Source organism: Ciconia boyciana, chromosome 2 (assembly GCF_034638445.1).
Source record: "Ciconia boyciana chromosome 2, ASM3463844v1, whole genome shotgun sequence".
Taxonomy (NCBI): domain Eukaryota; kingdom Metazoa; phylum Chordata; class Aves; order Ciconiiformes; family Ciconiidae; genus Ciconia; species Ciconia boyciana.
Genome location: NC_132935.1, coordinates 126,657,317 through 126,682,086, shown reverse-complemented (window position 1 = coordinate 126,682,086; position 24,770 = coordinate 126,657,317). Strand labels below are relative to the sequence as shown.

General features: G+C 37.0%; 1 protein-coding gene across 2 annotated transcripts in view; it reads left to right on the top strand.

Moving 5' to 3' along the window:
* LOC140648257 (ubiquitin-conjugating enzyme E2 E2) overlaps positions 1-24,770 on the top strand; it is a 223,993-nt gene that overhangs the window by 3,844 nt on the left and 195,379 nt on the right. Inside the window, exons 2-3 of one of the 2 annotated variants that reach the window (XM_072853996.1) lie at positions 950-1,133; positions 9,241-9,291. In XM_072853996.1, the coding sequence (XP_072710097.1) occupies positions 958-1,133; positions 9,241-9,291 (227 nt within the window). In that variant the 5' untranslated portion in view covers positions 950-957. Of the gene's footprint in view, positions 1-944; positions 1,134-9,240; positions 9,292-24,770 lie in introns of both variants that reach the window. The other variant, XM_072853995.1, reaches the window with a different exon arrangement.

Here is a 24,770-nt window from a genome sequence, read left to right as displayed (position 1 = left end):
GGGTTTTTTTTGTAAAATTTTCTAACAGTCATTGCCACCACATATGCTAATTCAGTAAGAGTTTTTCATGGACATCTGCCCTTCATTAGAACAGTTTGAGAAGTCATGACAGCTGTAACAGTGGGTTTGTAATTCCTCATCTGTCGGCATATTGTTATACTACTTTAAATGAAGGAAGAAATGAAAATAGCTAACTAGTATCAGAAGTGCGCAAATAAAGCATTAACTTGACTTCTGAAATATACTGCGATTTCTTGTCACTCATGTTCTCTGACAGCTTTGTTACCTCATGTTGCCTGATCAGAATTTGTCAGGAAAAAACTTCCTTATATCTTCTACCAGCATGCTTACTGCTCTGGAAGCGTACCGTTTTAGTAAATACAAACAGTCCTGTGTTAGTGCCTTTTGGTTCTGTGAATGTTTCCATCAAGCATGCCAAGATGTGGATTTTGTAATGTGGAAACCCATATTATAGACTTGGAATGAGCCCACAGATTTATTTAATAAGGGATAACAGAGAGTCTTAAGATGATAGTAATATCTCTCAGTTTTTAACAAACTATGCTACATTTGAACTGGTGGCATAGTGATGAGATAGCTAACTCACGATATTGCCGAGCGGTTGAAATGTATCATTCACAGTGAATGGTATTATACTTGCAGAATTATGTTTCCTGCTTAACTACAATAACTTATGCTTTTCATATATATAAGGGTTTATTATTTATTTGGTATGGGGTTTAAAATGACCAACTCCTGAATTATTGTTAAGATGCTTATGGCAAAACTCTTCAGTACTAAGTTTACTGAAGTACTGTAACACAAGCATTATCTATTAAGACAAAGACACAGATCTCGTGTATTATTTCCTTAAGGCATGTAAGAAATACTATTGGACAGTTTCTTCTGAAAAGGCTAACTTTTGTTGTTTGTTTTTTGTTCAGTGCAGTATCTGCCATGTCTACAGAGGGGCAGAGAGTTGATGATAGTCCAAGCACTAGTGGAGGCAGCTCTGATGGAGATCAGCGTGAAGGTGTTCAGCAGGAACAAGAAAGGGAGCAAGTTCAACCCAAGAAAAAAGAGGGCAAAATATCAAGCAAAACAGCTGCTAAACTGTCAACTAGTGCTAAAAGGTACAGTGTTCTATCTGGCTGTTTATTTTCCTTTCTCTTTTTTCAGCTGACCATCAGATGTATGTATTGACTCAGTATATTAATTTTCTTATTGTTTTATTATAACACTACTATGTCAGTATAATAGCCTTTTGAGACTGGTCACAATAATGAGACCTGTATACTTTTTTCCTTTCTTTGACAGATTGGCTCTTTCACATGGTTTTAATAGTAGCTTGCATGATAAAAGCTGACATTTTTTTATTGCTAGTAAAACTCAGACAGTTTTGTAGCCTTATAAAATATATCTCTGTATGTGTATGTATGACTGATGTTGAGACTTGTCAGTGTAACTTACAGTTAATTAACCATAAACATTTCAGACAGTTCAGTAACTCAGCATGTTAGGACTACCGTAATACCTATTGCTGTAAAGTACTGCATTTCCTTTTCCCAGATGGTCAGGTCAGAAATATTTGAGTGAACAACAAATGCATGTTGGTTTCATTACTTTAAACTGTGGTCTGTTTTAATACCCATTTCTTTTCCTTCTCTTTTCTGCCTGAGAGGAAAGGTGGATTTATAGAATAGCTATTTAAATTATTCTATGCTATCATGTCAATCTCCAGATAACAATTGCCTTGCTTGGACCAGACAGAAGGAATTTACAGCTTAGTGTTGCTCCATTAGTACACGTAGGGGCATTAGTCTAGGCAACAGAATTCAAATGGGATTATAGTGATTGAAGTTAAAAAACACTTTTAAAATAATCTGACAAGAGACCAGTTCTGCAGACTGTCCTGATGCAGGATTCCCAGATCCTGTTTCTTTGCTAATTGAAGGCCATGAAAACTACAGGAAAAAACATTGGAGTTGTGCCACTATGGTGCTGTAGTAAAGGAGAAGCATCAAGGCCCTATTGCTATAATTTATAACATATGCATGTAGTAAGAGTCTGTAAATACCAGTATATAAACGTGAGTGTACATCTCTTCAGGATTCAGGTCTTTGTCTTGGCTTAATCTGTCCCTTAGCATTTACATACTTTTCTAAACTGATGGCTCTTCTGTCTTTCCAGTGAGGTATTGTCATGCTTTTCTTCTGCCATAGACACCTTCCTTACAGCTAGCCTTTCTTTTTTTTTTCCCCGGTGAAATGCTTTCTGAAGACCCATTCCTACTATGACACTATTAGGAGATTACCCAGTTGTATCACTTACAGGATGGCCAGCAAAGCTTGCCCATGTTTCCTTTTATGACTAAAAGGAAAAAAAAAAAAAAAGCTTTCACTTCAAACCATGATGTTATTCATGTAGTTAGTCCTCACAGCCGTTATGGTTTCTGGCCTTCTTCTCTTTCGTCTGCTTCCTGCTATTGTTATTTTTTAAAAATATTAGGAATATTGGACTATTCATGACTTTTAAGGTCATAAAAACCAGTTTTTAACATCTTTAGAAAAGAACCTATGTATTCTGAACTTTGTACAATGCCTAATGTAATGATGCCACAATTCTGACAAGGGCCTGTGGACACTATCCTATTAAAAAATTAATAATGATATGTCAGAAATTGGTCTATTAATCTTAGCTTTGTATCTTCAAAGCTTAGAGCTTTTATCAACATGCATTTCACAGTGATAAAATTACTTAAACCTTTTAAAGTTTAATCATATCTGCTTATGGTTCTGCTGAAACTAATTATGCCAGTTGCTGACATCAGTACGTTTGCCAGTTACTCTAAAGCCAGTTCCACATGTATACTAATATTGAAGGAAAGCCTTTGATTATGCATTTTAAAAGCTGAGATGATTTATAAGAGTTCTGTAGATATGTCCACAATAAATAATATTTTTGAAAAAAATGTATTTTAGAAGTGCTAGTTGTCATAGCACTTTGTGGAAGGATCACAGCAACATAGTTTTTATAGTAACAGGGGTTTTTTAATAGTATCATAGTATTTTTTTCTTTTTTTTTCCTTTTTTTTTGTTTAGTATTCAGTAGTTTATCGCTGTGTTAGAATTGGGATTACATTTCTGTAAACATTCTTAATCTGGCCAGGTTTTCATATTACAGGTTTTGTTTCTTCGATTTTTAATTAAAATCGGTAATGCCTCAAGAAAGGAAAATCAGAAATTAAAGTAGAGGACAAAAAGGAGAGGAGTAACAGGAAGGAAGGAAAAATGGCAGAGAGTCCTCAATCTGTGATAAGTATTACAGAAACTGTCTATATAAAATATCTTCATAGTAATATTACTATTTTTGTTCATTAGAAATGAAAAATAGTGCAGAAATAAGGCTATGCTCTTTCAATGGGAATATTGTTCTTGACCAGGTTAAAAAAGTGATCTTTTAAAAATTGAAATAAATTGAAATAATTCAGCTGTCCTAGTGGAAAAGGCTGAATATATGCTTAGCAACTTTTTCCTTTTCTAGCTTTTGAATTCTCTGGGTTTGTATGGCATCACTCTAAAGTCACAATAATCTTCGCTTAAGTGTTTCACTGTGCAATTCCCTCTAATAACTCCATTATAGTTAAAGGAGTCAACTCTGCTAAAATCAGTAAAACCCCCAAACAACAGAGTGTACTGCAGTTGTGGCTTTGGTCAAGATTCCTTAATTCCTCTTTAGAGCAGAGAACACCAGCACGTTAACGTAGCACTGGAGCTGAAGTCACAGATTACAGACTTGATTCTAACCTGAGTTTGAAAGTCACGTTTTCTCACTTGGAAAGCTTTTTCATGCATATGGAATTGTAGTCACTGTATTTTTGGATCACGTTATGATACCTGCTGTATATCTTGGATTAGAATGAAGATTGGTGCATCTGTATTTGGAATACTTCTGTTATGTAGTCAGTTAGATTTAAAGAATTTTCAGTAGCATTAGGTTTTATATAAATCAAGATTTAGCAGTGTGCTGACTTTTGCTTGTGTAAAAGTAAACTGCTACCATGTCTTATGTATGAATATACTACTCCCGCAGCTTACTGCTTTCCAAAATGATCTGATTATGGAGGCTATATGAAACCACTTGAATTCATATTTGAGTAAGATTTTTGGTTTTAAGACAGAGAGTTTCTTCTGCTAGCATTGCTCTAGATGGCATCAAGAAGGCAGAATGCCATCACATGCCATCCTTCTCTGTTAATACTTTTAGGACTAGCTGCTATACAGGTGTAATAGCTTACAGCATATGTCATACAGTGTACCGGTCCTTCAATTTTCCTCACCCAGAGGGCATCACCTTAAATAGCAACCTTTCTTACCTAACATGTCAAGATTGAGAAACTCGCTGCATATCACAATTACAGTTCAGACACGGAATTGAATTGCTGTCCTTGAAAACAGCAGGCATCTTGTTACCTCTTAAGTAGCAAATCTTAGCATGACCTTTGGATTGAGAGAAGTGTAACCATTCTTGGCTGACATAGTAGCTCAACAAATAAATGTATTGTTTTGCTTGGCTCCTGAAGTTGATAGTTGAAAATCTGTCAAACTTTGTGTCCAGTCCTGGAATTTTTTTATAAATATCTGTGCCTACAATGAATTGTGAGCTTTAAAACTTTATTTGTAATCTTTTCTTTTCTTTATTGAAAGAAGTTACAACCTTAAGGAGCAGCAAATAGGTAGTGGATTAAATTTGTTTGAAATTCAACAAAATAGAAATGAGCTTTTTTTTCCCCTCTCTTTTTCTCAGAGCCGTTTATCACAGCACTATTTTCAAGGAATCTGGGAATGATATTTAGCATGTTGAATATGATGGCAAAATATGGAGTGCTTTTTCTTATAGGAAATATCCTTGTCATTTATTGTGCATCTAGTATGGAAGCGAGAATATTTCTTCTCCTCCAGCCTGAATCTAACCATCTTTAGATCAATTTCCTGCTCAGTCACAGTTTATGTAAGATTGAAATACATACCAGTGATTGCATTTCTTAGTACTTTCTAAATAGCGTATTCTTCAGTATGGAGTATTGGTTCAGCTGGCCTTTATGGGTAAAGAGGCATGCATTTTAGAAAAGCAGACGTGTTAAAAATAGCTCATTGCCATATAGTCCTTTATTTTGCTTCCTTTCCTATTAATCATATTGGGAAATCCTCTGACACGTTCAGTTCTCTCTTAGCTTTAGAGAACCTTAACTGTTTCATGAAGAAAACAACACACAGCCCCCCTAGGCTTGGAACAGTACTAAATATGTGTCTGTGAGAATTAATAATATTTGAAATCTACAATGTACTTTCATGCTTCTGAATTTAGGGGTAGATTAACCTTTGCACCAATTGCCAGAAGGCAACTATGTTCTTTTCTGTTAGTAAAATGGAGGGGAAAAAAATTTGTATATGTATGTATATATATATGAGAGAGAGAGGGGTCAAATTACTTCTTTAAGACCAAACAGAGTATCAGATCTGACATTACAAATTAAATGTCCTATGTGTACAGCCCAGGGCTTTGATTACAAGCAAGGGCTTCTCCCCCTGCTGTCACCCCACTCCCCAATATGTAGTAAACCAGTATGTCATTAGTTTAACTATAAACTGGATATATATAATGATTTTAATTTTGAGTCCTTTTTCCTCTCTGACATAGCTAAACATAACTGTACTGAGGCAGAAAATCCAGAGAAAGATTTGCCAGAAAGGACCCTGCAAAAAATGTTTTGTTGCCAGAGGCCACATATTCTTGCGGTGAACCCTTTGTGGTCAGCGAAGGAAATGAGGCACATCTTCTCGTATGCCAGATTCTGAGGGCAACTCAATGGAGATATGAAACAAGTGCCAGAGCAGTGGAATAACTCGTGCAGACAAAGGCCAGCTTGCACACTGGAGGTCTCTATCAGTGCAAGGCTCTCTGGGATGTTGTCAGACGATTTAATTGTAACTTTGAATGCTGTGACATGTGAACAAGCTATTGCGTGTCAGCTGCTCTACAGAAACTGTTTATGAATGTGCTCTCAGCATGAACGCAAGGTGAATTAAGGATGCAACAAAAGAGGTGTAAGGTGTATATATAAATTTTAGTTTGGGATGCCACAGCATAGAAGAATAAACATGGACAACTTGCTGAAGACCAATTAATGGACTGTATCATATTAATATGTTGTATCTTGTTTGTATAAAAATAATCATGAATGAAACATGTCTTTATCTTAGATGCTTGCAAAAGCAATTAGGACTTTTGAACATAAATAGAAAATACCATCTGATCCATTTTTATGGCTTGAAGCAGAAAGGTATTTTGTTCTTGTTTGCTCCATCACAGGAAAAGCTTGAAAAAGGACCATTTTAGTGCTCTTGGCATTAGAAGTTAGAAATTTTGGGTTGAACTAGAACAGAGGGAGAAAAGGAGAGAGCTCTGTACCCTGTTGTTTTCAGAATGGAAGGGACATGGGTTAGGATTTAGAAAGAAGAGTATAAGGTTTTTGATCTAGGACTTAAGCTGCACTTGTCAATCCATTCTTGATGTGTCTCAGACTCATTGTAATGCAATGAAATATTAACTGTTCTTACTACTATATGTAAAGCAAAGGAATAATCCCTGACTCTATAGAAATTCAGTGCCATCATTCTGTAACTTCCCAAAAGGCAGAAGAAGCAAAACAACCCATAAAACATGAAATTGAAGATTCCATGCTACCTAGGTTTTCCGTGATTTGAATTTGTGATAACATAAATTTCAAAAACACAGTAGAAATTTGTCATATACAGAAGAAATATTTGAAGCATCTCCTACACCTGTAAGACTTCCCTTCTAAAAGGTGTGAACTGTTAGGATTGTTTAAATGGAGTAATTTTTTAAAAGCAACATGTTTGTTGTACTTAGACTTCACTAATCAGATTCTCCCTTTTAAAAAATGTGGTGGATTTTCATTGTTACTACAATGACTTGCTGCAAATGTTGATTAAGCAGCCTGTGCCTGTATTTTGACAAGAAAGGAATGATATTTATTGGGGAAATTTTATGTACTGGAGATGTAAATATTTCAATGAGTAGAAAAAGCAAATAAACATAGAATTTCTTCCCCACTACAGGAGTAACTAGTGTTTGTGTATGTAAGGTTGGGGTGCATAGAGGTTAGAAGCATCTGAAAGAGTGTTTTTATCTTTTCAACAGTACTGGCTGGTCTAATAAACGATTATTACCTCTACCTACAAATCTTACCCATGTACGTCCTAATTATTTCAGAATGTGAATGATAAAGGATTGGAATTTCAGGTTCAGGCCAGTTCCTCTGCTGCCTTTGGTTCATTTATTCATTATAGCCATAAAATCAACTCATAGTGGCATAAGGGGAATTTTGATAGTGGCTGTGAGACTCCTTATCATGCAAGATTGTGTTTGGATCTTAACATTATATAGAGAATTAAACTGCTCATTTTTATGTTATATATGCCAATATACCTGAATGTTTCTTTTGATAAACCATATTCTTTGCCTGTATTTATGCGCAAAATGGGTGGCAGTCATTTTTAACAAGGTATGTGTGTACTTCAGGTCAGGCCTGAACTTTTGGGTTGTGGCTTGAGCACCTGTCTCAGCAATTTGAGTGGTATTATTGTGCAGGTTTTCTTTCTTAGTGTAGGGAATAACAGGAATAGCAATCTGCTCCTGTACATGAAATCCTGTGAAGGAGAAGGGAAGAAGAAAATACTGAGGGTACACTGAATTGTTTTTCTTTTCCTTCCTCCTTCTAAAAGTTCATGCTCTTGCACTGAAGTAGCCTATAAAAAAGCCTTGGGCGTAGTTTATAGGGAAGGTGGCCATCATAGTCCTGCTTATGGCATCATACTCTGGCAAGTCTTTGGGAACTGTAAACTCCTACAAGTTCCTCTGGGAACTCTGTAAACTCCTACTCTGCATGTTTAAATTTCTTCAGAGGGGGACATATTGGCTCTCATGCAGATGCCGGTGTAACGGAAAAGAGCCTGTATTGCCAGATGTGGCAGAGATCAGGAATTCAAGGACTTGGCATGGGAGTGTCAGCCTGGGAATATCCAGAAATCCTTAGCAACGAAGTTGCTCTGCCTGGAGGAAGACCTCCGGCAGGATGCCCATAATGAGTGCAGTACTACTGGGATCTGTAGTGGACCTGCCCAGCTTCACGTCTTTATCAGTGACCTGGAGGATATGGCAGAGCACGCTCTCAAGCTTGCAGATGACAACAAGTTCAGGGGGAGCAGCTGGTACACACAGGGGCAGGGGTACTGCTCAGAGGGACCTTGGCAGGCTGCAAGAGAGGGTTGGCAGGGAACTCGTGAAATTCAACAAAGACAAATGTGACATCATGCACGTGGGAAGGACTAACCCCTTGTAACAATACAGGCTGGGGAGCAGCTCTGCTGAGAAGGACGCGGGGGCCCTGGCAGACAGCAAGCTCAACGTGAGGCAGCAAGGAAGGCTAACTGCCTCCTGGGCTGTATTAACAGGAGCTTAGTCAGTAGGCAGAGGAGAGTGATTTATCTCCCTTTACTCAGCTCTCATTAGACTGCACCTGGAGTAATGCGTACCTGGTTTTGGGGCCCCCAGTTCAAAGAAGACATGCATTGGAGCAAGTCCAGCGGCAGGTCCCCAGCCTGGCCAGGGAGCTGGAGCACTTCCCTCTGTGGATAGGCTTCGGGGGGACCTGATAGCAGCCCCCCATTACCTGGGAGAAGGTTATGGTGAAGACAGGGATGGGCTTTTTCCAGGAGGGTGAGAGAAAACTATCCTCTGAAGTTGGGTTTTTTGCCCTGCCAGTATGAGATTCATGAAGAAGTTAAATATTCTGGAGAGCAAGAGCTATGAGGCATATAGGCAGAGGGGAAGTAGAGAAGGAGGGTATATGAGACATTTAATTGTTGTATAAGTGAGCAGAGGAGCTGAGAACCCTGACCTATAGAAAAAGGGGGATTTTCTAGGTGGCTGCTCATGGCATAACTTGTCCCAGATTGGAGGCTCCTTTTTCGGAAAAGATTTGATTTTTAGTTCAACATTTTCTTGAGCAGTTTCATTAAACTTTATAGCATCAGCTTTCCATCAGAAATTATAAGAATTATATTTTATTATTATTGATTGCTGTAGAAATGTTCATAAAGTTGAAATAAATATATTGCAAAAAAAGTCCTGATAATTTTTTTTTTTTCTCTTAAGAATTCAGAAAGAACTTGCAGAAATTACATTAGACCCTCCTCCAAACTGTAGGTAAGTTCACCTGGATTTTATTAAATTTAGCATATGGAAATGGAATACATGGAGTTATGGAAATTGCATAGGGGACTGGAGTAAATTTTAGCTATTTCTTTGTGCTGATTACTTGGTAATTTTGGAGTAAAAGCTGATAGATAATGTTTGCCTACACACAAGGAAGTGATATGACATACTTCTGGTAACAAAAGTAATGCTAAAAACTGATGAAGTCTACGATGTGTTAATAGATACAGGGTACAAATCAAATCACCCTTCATTTGAGGTATTAAATCAGTAGCATTTTGTTTGATTCTGTAAAATGTAATCTTGGTGGCAGTTGCTGGTATGCTTGATTCCTTTTTCTTGCAAATTGTTAACACACTGTGAATATAATGGAGAAGGAAAAATGTTATAGACACAAACTATTATTAATCTGCTGACTCTGTTTCTGGTGATCAATTACGATACTCAGTGGAAACTTCCTGAAATAGAGTATATCATTGCATAGCCTTTCTAATAATTACTTTGTGCTTGTGTTTTGTTTTGGTTTTTGGTTTGGGTTTTTTTTTTTTGTTTGGTCAGGTACGTTTACTTTCGGTGTGTTTACAGTTGGCTTTGAAATGAGTAATGAGGTAGGCCTAGAAACCCTCGCTGCCTGGTGGCCGGGCAGTATACAGTTGTTTTCAGATGGCTGTCTTATCTGTCAGCTTGACATATGGTCAGTGTTGGAGCTGGGCCAGGGCTGCACAACGCTGCTTAAAGGAGCCCCTGCCACCACACCTCTCGCGGTGAGAGGTTGGGCTCTGTGCAGAGGAATAGCTTCCATCCAGTCCTGCCAACCAATTTCAACTGATGTGGTTAGTAGGATTCATTCTATTAGTGCAGCAAAAAGAAAGATTGATAGAAATGGCTGATTGCATGCAGCTTTTATAATGAATCCCAGTACGTTTCAGTATCGAATTAACTAAGCAACTGGTTGTAAAAATGACAGTCAGCTTTATTGTTTTGGTCTCTTGACAAAAAGTATGTGTGAGAAAATATTCTAACAAGATTTGATGTGGTTGTGCTGGGTCTCAAGATATAAGTCAAGTGGCTACGTACTAAAGCACTGCGTAGTGAAGTAGCCTTGCAATAATAGCGTTCAAAGAGTATTTCAGTCAATTAGGATGAACAGTTCTTTGCTAGATAAAACATTTTAATAGCTAAGCTGTTCTGTCATACTTACGACTGTGTGCGAGTCTTCAATCACATCAAAGCTGTTTCAAATGGCAGATCTTTACTTAGGTGTTGATGACTGATGCCTATTAGTGGATTGATTTGCTGAGATGAATATAAAACTTCGGTCTGTTGTAGAAGAAGGCATAAGTCTTTGAACTGAATCTAAAAGGCTTATAGTTTTTACAGCAGTGTCATTTGTTCTAGTTTTCTGAATCCTTCCCTTTGTAACTAAGCAGTTGTTTCAGTATACAAGATAGTTATTTGATTTTCTTTTGCTAGCAAGTGTAAAGTGAGCATTGGCTGTCTTAGTGGAAAGCCCTTTGGTGACTTGCAATTTAAAAAAAATACAAGTGAGCTGGAGATTTCCTGTTTGTTTTTTTTTAATTATTTACACTAATGATAAAATAGCAATAAAGTGCACTGCATGATGCTGTTTTGCAGAATAAAAAAATTACATCTAACTTCGTGGGTCTGCTGCTTTAACACAGTTCTTAAGATGCAGAATTATTTCATGTTGTGATCTTGATAGATAACCATTAGTAACTTTACTATTAGCAAATATGTTTTTATAGTCAATACAGAATCACTTCATTTAGTTTTATGCTCTGTTGACATAGTCTAAACAGTGTTTTCATTTGAACTTCATCTATTTTCTATTATAGTTAAACATTACAAAATAAATATACCAGCCAGACATGATTCTTCAGCATAATGAAAAAAGCCAAGCTATAGTACAGTATATCTTACCCTAAAGTATTGATATGTCCTTTCTTGTTTTTAGTGAAATCTAGATCATTGTTATAAGAGGTGTTAGAATTTCTATTTAAAAAGCATATTTCATAAATATAAGTTCCTTACCAATGTAGGCTACTTGACATGGTTGTGATTCCAGCTTACCTTCACTATGTGTCCTCTTTTATATATAATATAAATCATGATTGGGCAATAGGAATGTGATAAATCTCAAAACTAAATGTCACAGAAGACGTGAAGGAAAGCTGTATTATTCAAGAATACTCTCTAAGTAGTTATTTAGGAACTTCTGATAGGCAGAATATTGAGCTGAATTGGAACTTGGGTGGCATATTGCAAGGTGGGTTGCAAGACTTTCCGTTAACTACAGCAGGCCAAAGCTTCAGGTTTGTCTTATTCAGGAAAAAAAACCAAAATGGAACAGTATCTGTAGTACAGTAGCATCCCTTAATGGCATGCTAGGCTACACAGTCGGTACAAGCTCCAAGGGAGTTGCAGCTTCCACTTCTGCAGCAGCTGCAATCTTAATGCTTCCCCCGCCCCATCCCCACGAAGAGAACAGGCAGTATAATCTTCTTGTTTGTCTGGAAGACAAAAAAAGTCTTGCTCACACATGTGCCTTGTAATTGGCAGATTATCACTGCTGCGACTTGCAGCATCTTTCCAAAACTGTGGAAAGCTGTGGATTTCAGAGTTCCTAAAAAATCTGTCACGTTTGGCTTTAAAAGAAGATTTAATGTTATAAGAAATCGGAGTTGCCTGCCTCCCTCAGTATTGTTGTATTTCATATTCTGTAGTTTGGGTTCTGGGCAATGGAAAGAGTCCTCTTGACTCCCCAAACTTTGGATCATTCCTGAGGACTCAGAACGTATAATGTTCTAACTGTCAAAAAGTCAAGCTGGGGGGTGGTGTGGGAGTTGAGCTGTGTAATCATTGCTATTTTTGGAGAAAAGCATGTAATAAAAAAGCCTGTTATACTTCACGTTTAACAGAAAGAACTGGATGGTTTTCGGTATGTGTTGTTGCCATTCCGCTGCCTGCTCCCCCCTCCCCCTTTGTATAGAGCTGAATTTACTGTCAAGGAGAGTCCTGAATGCTAAGCAGGTACATTGGTATTTTAAATCTGCAGCATTGTAAAATTTTAGTTTGTCAGGAGACAGTATACCTAAATTGTAGACGTTTCCATTCTTCTCTTTTTTCCCTCCTCATTGAAATACCAAAGCTTGATTGCTGGAAATGTTGCACATACTATACCTCTGAGTAGCGCAGAATATACCTTTTCTCACGGGCAATAAAAACCTCATCTTTAACTATCATTTGCATATATTGCCTTGCTAGAAGAAGGGAATAGTTGGGAATTCTCGTAGCTAAAATAATGCCTTTTCAAACTTTACCATATTTTGGACTGCATCTTGTCCAAGACAATAGATTTCATAGAATACAACTTCTATTGTCAGTATTGTATACTATTTCCCTTCTCACTGGCAAGAGAACAACATCTCTGTGGCAACTTATACCAATTGCTTACATGGGAAAATAATATTTGGAAAGTATTTAATGTATTTTTAGCTTCTTTCAATGTGAACTTAGCAGCTGGAAACAAGGAGAGCCAGCACAAAGCGAATAGCAGCTCTCTGTGGACACCACTTGGAGCAACTGCTCAAAATTTTTCTATTAAGTCACTGTTGTTCCCTATCTTTCTCTTTGTGTTTTCTTTTGATGTTGTCTAGCATATTTGTCACCATTCTTCCCTTTTCTGTGTATTTACTGCAATTCCTTTTATGTGTATACATTTTATTTCTTTTTCCCTGTAGCAGTATGGGTGATGCTTGAGTCTCAGAAATACACTTTAAAGGGCTGAGCAGCTTAGTGGGCAAATTGACTGGTTCTCATTCCAAAACAATCAGTTTAAAACCCTGCATGTAGTCTTATCTCTTCTCTTAGTTTGGAATCATTACTTCTTCTTCTTGCTTCTTATACTTCATCCCTTGCTTCTTATACTATCAGCAAGATTGATAAACAACCACCATATCTGATCCGAGTGAAAACTAATCACTGAAATGACCTAAAACACAGTTATTTCTGGGGTGATGTAGAGAAGAGCCAAGTGGAATGGGAAATTATTCAACTTGGCTTAGGGAGAGAGGTCAGCGTGCCTCATGGATACTCTTGCGCTATTAAGGACTGTATGCAGTCTGACTTTCCTGTTCAGTATTGCTCTGTCTCTGTTTTTGCTGAAATGGTGAGGCTGGGATCTTCACAACTCTAAGGGATTATGTGAACTGCATCAATTTAAGTTATTGTTCTTGGGGCCCTTTGTTTAAATTCTTGCCTAGTGCTACTTTAAAGCTAAGGAGATGGCACAAGTGTCAGGAGCAGAAAACAAATGTTAGCACAATTTCATGGGAAGACCGGGAGGGAGAAGATTGTCAGCCTTGCTCTATGGTGCAGAGAGATAGAAGTGTAGGGACCTAGAGCAGCAGGTACAGTAAGTATCTGTCATGCTGCCCTGGCCTGCTCAAGTGTCCTTCCTTCCCTCTTGCTCGAGGAACTTGTTAAGGAGGTCTTCCCCTCTTCCTTATGTGTGCACAGACACACAAGCACACGGACACTCACATGGCTTTCCAATGCGAGCAAAGAGATGCCTTACAGAGTTTTAGATTGTATGTTCACAACATCAGTTTCACTGGGGGGGGAGGCGGTGTCTGAATAATCTTGGTTATATATGTTTCCTTAAAATATTTGAATAAATGTGAAAATATTTGGAGCAAGCAGAGCAATGCCTTCTCCAAATGCAAAATGCAAACCCAATTCCTCTTGGGTGCTGGAAGGATTCTGGTTTTAAAGCAATTTGCTCAACCTAAATTTGCTTCTCTTGCGGTTAGTCTCCTTTAGCTTGCACAGAGAGTTTACATAATTATTTTGGTAGCATTAAGCGCTTGCTCAGTAACACTGCATCCACTTAGGTAGTGTCCACTACCTATTTCACTACCATTAGATGCATGTTGAGTTCTTTTTACTCTTGTGCAGAAGGCACAGGCTACTTCAGTGAGGTGCTTCATTGCTCTGTAACCAAAGAAGAAACTTTAAGGCAGCATAGGCACAGAACAGCCTGTCTTTATTTGCTGGTTCCTTCATAAAACTCTGGAAGCGCAAAGGGTGATCGGCATCATACTCATGTTTGTCGTATCACTTAAAAGGAGTATGGGAGTATAGTGGCTCCTCTGGCTAAAGAAAGGCTTAATCCTATTTCCTCTGATAGGGATTTCACCGAAGGAGGACCTAGGCACAAAATTCAAGTGGAAAAAAATCCCCACGATCTAGCAGCTTATATTCTTATTTTAAAAGAAACTGTGATCAGTGATTTTGATTGTTTGAGTTAGGGATGCATCAGTCTGTTGCCATAGGCACATGGCTGTGATGCATGTGATGCTAATGTGTGAGCAGGATGAAAACCGGAATAAGGAATGCTTTCTTTGAACGTTTTTCCTCACAAACGTTTCCAGCCTCCTTGGCATGAATCTGGGCTCTCTTCCCGTTACATTACATTACCCATGGAGTTTACCTTCTGCCTGTATAGGCTTACTTTGATCTGCTGCTAGTTTTCTATAACCTTCTAGAGAAAATATGACACAGAAAATTGTTTATAACTTTGCCTGGCTAGACCTCTTAAGAGTTTACACCAAACAGCAAAACTTAATCAAAAAGGTATGCGTAGAAGCAGTTGATATTAATGTGTAGAATCCTGTTGTTTTTAAATCTATGATGTATTAACATTCATTTGAGGATAAGAATGAATGGAAAATGTATTTGAGTGCTCATTGCAACTGCTTTTTTTTTTTTTTATTCCCTTTCTGCTTCAAAACCAGCAAGAAACATGTCCCAAAAACATGCAAGTTAACGATCGCACTGGGATTATATTTTATAATAGCAACTATACTATATTTTATCACTTGAGTTACCTTGCCTGTTTTTTATAGCTGGTGGGTTTTTTAGATTTATTACCTTGGTACATTGAAGTACCTCGGATGAAAAGTGTCAGGTTACTTTTTAATATGTAATCTTTAATTCCTTTAGCTATTTTCCTTTAAGACAGTGCAGGACAGTATCACTTGTGCTTTAAGGTCTGAAGCATGTAACTGCACTAAAACATTTTTTTAAAATATCTGTTTATTTTCACTGTAAAAGTGACTCTAGACCTTTCAATGTCATATTGTTCACAAAGCATCTGTTTTTTAAAAATAATGCACAGGTGTTTCTCTTCGTGCATCTTCCATGTGTCAAGATGCAGTGTACTTGGAAGGCCATCTAAAATATAGCTGATGTTTCTTTAGTGATCTGATATCTTTGAAAAGGTATGTTTGATATGAAAAATTATTAGACAGCACTGAGCTTTTTTTCTTTTTTTCATTGAATAAACTGAATTCTGAATATCTACTTGATTCCATTACCGCTTGCAGCCGTGGGGTGATTTTAGGATTGATTAGATGCAGCACTCAAAAGCTTCAGGATGTATTGCGGGCATGGGTGGCTAGAATCCTTAGCAACTTTCATGAATACGGGAGGGGAAAAAAAAAGGCAGTAAAGGGAGCCTGCCGCTGGCTGCTTGCCAGGACCAGCAGCTTCACTCACTGGTGATGAAGTAAGGAACTGGCTGACAACACCCATTAATACCTCCCAGCATAACTATACTTCCACATGATTTCTGCCAGTTCTCCCAGTTTTCAAATGATGACAACTTCTCTCCCAGGAGGAAAAGAAAAGAGAAATTAGTATTAGAGAAGAGTAAGAGTACTTCAGCGAGCACTGTGTGAGTGCCGATTTGGAAGGTCAGGGGGATGCCAGAGTGCATCCCATGGGACAGCTAAAGCAGGGAAATGAGTGGAGACTGGGGCATAAGGAGGGGTCGTGACAACTGCACATTCCTTGAAACAGGAAAGGGCAGAAAAGTGCCCAAAAAGGAGCCTATGATGGACATGGAAAGGGATCCTTGATATTTGCGATGTGCTTAGTGTACAACATTAGTAAAGCTCTAGTTTAAATCGCGAATGTGGGGAAGGTGGAATGGAGGACTGTAACAAGAGTAAAAAGAAACACTTCGATGCTTTTAGCATGGGGAATTCTGAACAGAGAAATTTTCTTCCAGTGGTTTCATATTGAGTTGCAGCTGGTCTTTGTAAGTCAGTCTCCTAGGAAGTACAAGGGCAGTCCCCAATGCTTTCTGCTCCAGAATTTTTCAGACTACCTTCCATAGGCATTTCTTTTGCCCTCTCCTACATAGCTAAACAAAGTTGTTTGTTTTTTTCCCCTGCGAGCCTGAATTTGGTTTATAACATAAAACTGATATTATATATGCATGTTTTTGTAATCTCCTCCATACAGCCCTCAAAACACCGAAAAACCTCTCTCCCCACCAAACTCTAAAATGAGTGTGTTAAATAGACAGTCATTGCTTGCCAGCAAGGGAAACAAAACCATGTTGGCTGAGACTTTGCATCATTGTTAGGAGACTTTGCAAAGAAATATTTAAATGTGTAACTTTTAAATTTAGTTAGTTATTTCTGTGGGGGTTTTTTCCTATTTTTTTTCTGAATGTAGACTAATGTCTTGTATAAAAACTACGTAAGGATCAATTTATTTACAGAAATTTGATAGAGCAGAGTTATTTGAAAGTGTGACTGTAGTACGTACTATTGTACTGAACAAGCAGTCACTGCCATTTCATGATAATCATGTAAGAAACATGCTTTTATTAGCAACTCATTACCCTTTAGTAAATTACTCATTATTGAATAAATGGGGGAAATGGAAGGTACTTTGTCTGTTGGTTGGGACTGACAGCATTACTGATAATGAAGTATTTGTTTCCTTAAATAAATGGCACAATCTCAGAAGTGCCTAATGCTGTTTGTCTTCGGTGCACCCACATTTGATGAGAATTTGAACTCTGATCTTCTATGTCATACTTAAAAATTGTTTCCTTTTTAAGAAAACTTAAAAAAAACATAATCTGACAAATTCATGTTATTTCCTGAATGCCATTGTGTACCTCTTATTCCTTCCAAAGAAAAATAGTGTTTTCTTTTATCCTTGGAAATCTATTTAAAAAAATCAATCTTTCTCAGTTCCAATACCACAGTTCTACAGCTTTTTAACAGCTGTTAACTTAAGCACTTTATTCTTCTGGGGGTTTTTTTTGTTTGTTTGGTTTGGTTTGTTTTTTTTTTTTTCTTTTTGTTGTTGTTGCTGGTTTTGTTTTGTTTTTATGTAGGCATGACAGTCTAAGGCAATGCTGTAATTTATCTTTCATTCTTGGTATACACGGAATGTGTACAGATTTACAATTAATAGTCTGAATTTAATGAAATTGTTTTCCAAAATCTCCTGGCAGAAAAGCTGCCGTTTAAGACTAAAAAGTCATGAACTAGTAACAGAGCATGCTTTACAGCATTTCGGAAACAAACTATGAAATTGATCTGGGTGCTGTTTTCTTGGTGTGCAATAAAACTTATTTATGCTGTACTTACACATTTGCAGCTTTGTTACAAGCTTTTGGGGGTATCTAATTGGCTGCAGCTTTGAATCATATCATAACACATGCCAAATGTTGCTAATTACAATTAAGATATCTACTTGAAATAATATTTGTTTTCATTTTCTCTGACAATTTATTTTTTTCACTTATTTACATGCCTTTAATTTTTCATTTTAACAGTTCTTGCAGCACTTTAATTTATTTTTGTTTCAAAGCTGTGGAATTGGATTAAACGGGGTTTTTTAAACACTTCCACGTTGCTTGGAAAGAAGCCAGTTACTGTGTATCAGCTTAATAGAAACCATGCTTAGCAGTGCCTCACATATGGCAGCTCGTGTTTGTGTGGTAAGGCATTATGTATTTTAAATATTACCTTTTATACGATAGTCAAATTTATGCCAGAATCTGAAGTTTCCTCTGATTAATGTTAACAAAAATAGCAGAGAGCCAACTGTTTCTGTTTTTTAGGGAGAAATATGTAATTAAATACATAATTTACTGTCTGCTCTGCACAAAAGCCATATTTATGTGGCCTTTATTAACTTGAGATGCATACTGTGCCTAGAGAAGGCTATAGGTGAGTGATAATATGCTTTCTTGACACTTTTAGCCTTTTAATGTTGTAAATACTGTGGAGGCCAAGATGGCGACTCTGTAGCTAAGATTGAAATATAGGGGTTTGCGCTTCATTTAGGAGATTGAGTTATATTTGAAGAATAAGCGGTACACAGTTACAGCAATTACTTTTTGAGTAACACTTGACATAGCTGACAACTTAAAGCTTAAATTTCTCAAGGTTTTTCTGGTTTGGGTGTTGTGGTTTTTTTGTTTTTGTTTTAATTTAAAACTTAGTATAACCTTTATGAAATTTGGAGGTTAGTATAGCCTTTATGAAATTTAGAGCTTTTAAAAGCATTTTGTTCTGTATTGTCTGGCTGTAGTCTTTTTGTATAAAGTTCAGCAGTGACTCTTCATAACAAAATTTCTTTATCAGAAAATAATATTGTTGTTCAGTGGAGAAATAGCGAATAATTTCATTCTGTCAAAATGAGTGCCTCATTTTTAGTATAGGTTGGTTTTGGGGGGAGCAGGGTTTTTTTATTTCTGCAAGATTGGCTGATGTTCAATTTGACCTTTGTTTGGGAGGTATTGATAGTAATCACCATTGAAAATTTACATCATAAATCTAATAGAGATTATTATCCTTCTTAGTATAACTTTAAAATTGCCAAAGGAAATTCTTTTCTTTCTATGACACCAGTGCAATATCTTCTGCATCAACTATAATTATATGGGTAATGCATATAAACCTGTGGTAACAAACTGGATTTATTTTACATTTTAAGGTGTTCTAATTTTAAAATGACAAATAAGTTGTTTATTACACTAATTTATGATTAGTCTGTTTACGCATAAGAAGGCAGCGTTTAGGACTTTATACTTCTGAGCTAAATACATAGCTGTTGTATTTTTTTTTTTTGAGATAATTACAATATGCTTAGAATAACTATATGGTGTCAACTGTAAGGTCATTTTACCATAGATGTGATCCAGAGAATTTAAAAATGCTGTACACTCTCACTATTTGGTATCTTAGGTAGCCTAAACAGGATAAATACATGTATTACCTATAAAATTAGGCATGTTACAACTCTTCAAAAGAGGATGGATGGAATGTAACGCATTTAATTTTCAGAGAAGTTTATGATTGAAAAATTAGATGTCTGCCTAGCATGCAATTTCAGATTTCTTGATATAAATAATTGATTGCTAAGCTCATAGCTGTGGCATTTAGACTAGGGTTGCAAACTGGGGGAAAAAAAAGTTTCAAATCTGGGGCTTGCAGCCAGGGTGGGTTCACAGGAAAACTAGTTTCAGAACTGCTATGGTCAATGCAGTGCTAGCTTTTGCAATAACATAAAGTAAGAGTGGATGGGATTCGTTAAGTGTTCTGGGTTAAACTGTTGGCTGGAGTTAACTGGGCTTGAACGTTGCACAGGAATTTTGACTGAGTCTCTAGCGTGAAAATGGACCGTTCCTGTTATTTCAGATTTTGTGGGATAGCTTGAAAAGAAGGGCATTCTTGACTGGACTTTTTATGGAAGCGTGTCTGGCTTTTAATTACTGGATAAGCGTTAGCCTTGATCCATGTTATATTGGAGTATGTTCATTTTTCTGCAGCAGGCATCATAGGAGGCACTCGGGCTTGCTCAGTCAAAATACTTTGTGGGAGTGCACTTTTTGGCACTGCACCTCTCCCATCCCGGAGGACTGATTTTGCTGACTGGGTCAGAAACACAACCATGGCTTCTTGTATCTCCTGCATACAATCTGCCACGTTGCCTGCCGAAAACAATCCTCTGGAGTCACTTTGTGCCTAGGGTACAAAGAGCAGGTTCTTTGTCTTGCCTCTCCCTTTCCTGAGGTACTTGTATAAGATCTGCCGTAGTTTGGCTCAGAGAAAATAGCCAGCTCTAGTGCGGGGGAAAAAACCCAAAACCCAGTGTGCCCCCCCATAATTAGCTGTTTGTCTTATTTGTGTTCTGTTACAGATAAAATAAGACCTGTCAGTCTGTAAAAATATTTCTAAAAGAGAGCTTGCTTCACTGCCATCTTATTCACAGCAATGTCCTGTCGGTAGCAGCAAGAACAGTAAAACACTTTGACACACAGTGTGCACATTACAAAAATGAAGTGTCATATCAAAAATGGCTGTAAACATTTTCACAGTCACTTGTCATTGCACGTTTGAAGGTGGGAAATTTTTAGAGAAGATGACTCAATTTTCTTCCTTCCCTCCATGTCTGGGCTGCCCAGAAGGGAAGAAGTATGTACTTAATATGGCATTTCAGTGGGTTGTTGTGGGCACAACCACTGTAATCCTGGTTGTCTGAGTATGTTCCTCAACAGTCTATCAACACAGCGATTAAGCATCAATGCAAGAGGACTATTTTGAATTTTGATCCAGCATTAACTGAATTATAGTTTTGGTTTTTTGTGGGGGTTTTTTGGGTTTTTTTGTTTGTTTTGTTTTATTTTATTTGTAAACTGTAGTCTTCGAAGAATAAGATTAGGTGATCACAAGTATCATTGGGGTGGGAAACTGTCTAGCTGATAGGCATCACATAATCAACTCGAAAATCTCATTTAAGTCTGGAATTACTGTAATATAAATCAGATTTAAATTCATGATTCAAGTATAATGACCTCCTGCATTACAAACCTCCCTAAGAGATATTTAATTAATAATGTATATTAACTGTGAGTGTCTTGGCATGTATGTTTGGCACACATTTTCAGGTAGCCACAAATACAGCCTCAAAAGCCCACAACGTGGTGGCTGTAGGATGACGCATTTTTAAGATGTTCTGGAACAACCTGCTTTGCTCCTTACTGAATACAAATAGCTGAGGGATGACAGCTATCTCAGTTTGAGTAGAATCTTTATGATTTATATGATAATGATAATTTTATTCTGCTGCCAGTACAGAGCACTTTGCAGACTGATATCAAGGTTAATTGTCACTTTGAGAAGAAGTGAAGCACAGTCTGCCAACCTGATGCTCTGCTCAGCTGAGAAAGATAATTGTTATTCAAGTAGTATTTAAATGAGCCCAAATGCTGATAAATACACAACCAAAATATTTTATTTTTTTTCTCTCCATTCACTGTGCTAGAGAATGAGGTCATCACTGTGTATAAATATCACTAATGGATGCTGTTGTAAAAACATACTGAGTATTTACAGAACTTACAAGGAGTGGGTTTCCCCCAGTGTGGGCTGTGGAGAAATACTTGAAACCTGAGTTCCTCTTGTCAACACGTCCTAATTCTTTTATGTCTGTGGCTGCCTTTAGCAGTTGTACTGTTACCTTATATATGACTGCTTATGCACTATGACCTGACCTTATTGGCGCATCTGAGAGGTTTACAGTTCGTACTATGCCTTGCAAGTTCTTAGGGTTACTCCATGCTCCGCGTATCTCACAGGGATTGTAAAGATAACTTTCATTTTTTCCCCTCTAGATTTGGGGAATTGTAAGCAGTGCAGTGGCCAGAGAAATAATGTAGAAACATGCAAATATTACTATAAATGAGCAGGTTGGGGTTTTTTGTGTTCTTGGAAGCTGCACAACTTTTTACGGGAGCTGGTCAGCTGTATGCAAGAGTCTATATCCCAGAGAGCCACGAGGCTGTCCCAAAATCTGGGACTGGCTTTGTTCAATTTACGTAACACCTTTCACCTTAGGGTCTTCAAAATTAAGATTTTGCCATGTAGCTTTCCCTCTTTTTGAAATATTTTAATTGAATAGAATACATGCTCTTTGTTCCACCTGCTGCCCCCCTGGAGGATTTTTTTTTTTTCCCCCCTGTGCTGTTTAAAAATTATTAGCTGCAGGGGTCTCTCATTAAGTTATTTTGGTGCAGCAGTAGCTGTATCTTGATACTTGTACTGCTGTTCTTTTCCACACTGCCAAACTGATTTTTTCATTATTCATGTGAAAGCTTCTGGTTTTACATCTAGTGATTTGTTTGTTGCTAATATTTCAGTGAAGTGGGTTCTGTTTCTTTGGTTTTTTTTTTATTATTTAGAATGTTAATTTGATGCAATTTCTGGACTAAATTAATAACTGATGTAACTCTGCTAGAAAGACTACAATGTAAATATGTCTGAAATTTTCACAAAGCACAGTAAAATGGTAGAATAGTTACTTTTAAGACTTCAAGAAGTAAAGATAAAATAGACTTACCTTAGTGGTTTATGTAAAGGGAATGATTTTTGCTGTGACCATCCATAAATTTCTGGCTAAGGTGTTTGCATATTATTACTTTTGTAGGAGGACAGTTCATTACTTACTGGTAAGAGACCACTTACTCGTTAATTTAATTTTGTTATTTAATATGCATTATAGTCCTGCGGCTAAGAAACATAATTTCTTAAATGGATTGTTTTCACTCCTAAACACTTCCATATGTTTTTGTAACATTTTTAGATTCTGTATGGCTTAGTAGCTTTCCACATGACTAATGAAGATTTTAACAAACAAAATGGAAAAGGGCCAACTTGTAATTGTTAGTGCAGTAGCATAATCAGCCATACACGGTTTGTTTGTTAGAGCTCAGCAATAGCACAATGTTTCAAAGAGAAAACACGCAGAGATGATTAGTAAGTACCACAGTGATGTGAGACTGTCCAACTACAGAAGCAGTCTAGCTGGGTTATTCATATGAGTACTTCAGTATATGCTTTCGTTTTTCTTATCATAACGGGCACTGATAATGTCTAATTTTAGTAGCCATTTACAGTGAGTTACTAAGAAGAAATAAATGAAAGGTTTTTTTGCTTGGATAAATGGATGTGTTGTAGGAGTCTAGCAAATGCTACATGTTGTACAAACTACCAAACTGATTAGAGCTTACTTTATGTAAATATGAAAAGGTGAAAAATATCTGGCAGGAAGACAGCTACTTTTAAACAATAAAGTGTCTATCAGATGTTTATCAAAGATATAGATAAGTAACTTAAGGATTTATATTGTAGCAATTACAAAGGCTACAAAATGAGCATCCTTTCTGACTGTGTATTGATTGAAATGAAGAAATGGAATTGGAAATAGCAATGCAGTGTGAGAAGTAATGGAGAGAAGACTCAATTGCATAATAGTTGTTGTTACTGCTTTTCAGTCTATTTTGCTGAATTTGTTGGAAGCAAGCTTTAAAACAAAAAAAACAAAACTCAAAACACAGCCAGGAAGAAAAAACCAAAACAAACCCCAAAACTGTTACTGAGTTTACACAAGAATCCAAACACATTTGATTCATAAAACTGTGCTGTTGCTTGATCAGTTGAATAAATATGAAACTTCTCATAGTTCACTTTCAGAATTTTCATTGTCCCTAACTATTTCAGATATCATTCTGTGTCCTTCTATGGCAAGTTTGAAGTTAGCAGTCCACCATGAATTCTTCCTGGCTTCATCTCGATCCTAGAAAGTGGTCATTCTCTTGAGAATTCAATATCAAATATAGAATGCTTGTATAGTGAATAGAAAAAGGTAGATTTGCTGCTTATCTGTGGAGAGACAATATATTAGTGTCTGTTTTTCAAGAGTAAATGCCATTCAGTCCTAAAATTTCCATTGAGTTTGTAGATTAATTTTGCTCACCATTTCACTCGCCCTTTAGCAAAGCAATTGGCTTGCAAGCCTTATGCTGTTTTCTTCCAGCTTCTGCTACGTGTTCTTTCATCCCCTTGATACAGTGACTTGAATCATCAGCTTTATCTAAATATGCAGGCTATGAAAGCTGATGAATTGGTTGAATTAGTTTTAACCTGTTTTTAATTAAAAAGTGTCCAGATAGATTTTTGAATTCTTTAGTTTCTGTCTCATTTAGGGTTATATTAAGTCTATTGATTTTAAACTGAATCAATGTAAACCTTGTTTCTAAATGTTCCTGCAGCTTTTTGACAGGTTTAGGTAAAAATAGTCTTAAATCATGTGTTTTTCTTGAACAGTGCAAGTTTATGCATAGGCAAGCCTTCAGCTAGGTGTCCATTTTGCTTCTTTCTTCCTTAGTTCCTGGACTTTCTCATTTTTCTTCAGGAAGAACTAAGTAAGTAGTGTGTTGCAGAAATGTCAACTAACTGTGGTTAACTTCTTCACCTTTACAAATTTTATTGGTTTCAATGATTTAATTTGACAGGAGCCTTATTTTAATGCAAATTATACTTTTTGGAGGCAAGGTCAACATAGGTCGTACAACATAATTTTTGATGGATCTGCTGTACAGTTTCCATTAAAACGAAATTCTGTAGAGAAGAGAAGGCTCAGGGCAATCTCATTAAAGTGTATAAATACCTAGAGGGTGTAAAGAAGATGGAGCCAGGCTCTTTTCAGTGGTGTCCAGTGACAAGACAAGAGGCAGTGGGCACAAACTGAAACACAGGAGGCTCCATCTGAACATCAGAAAACACTTTTTCACTGTG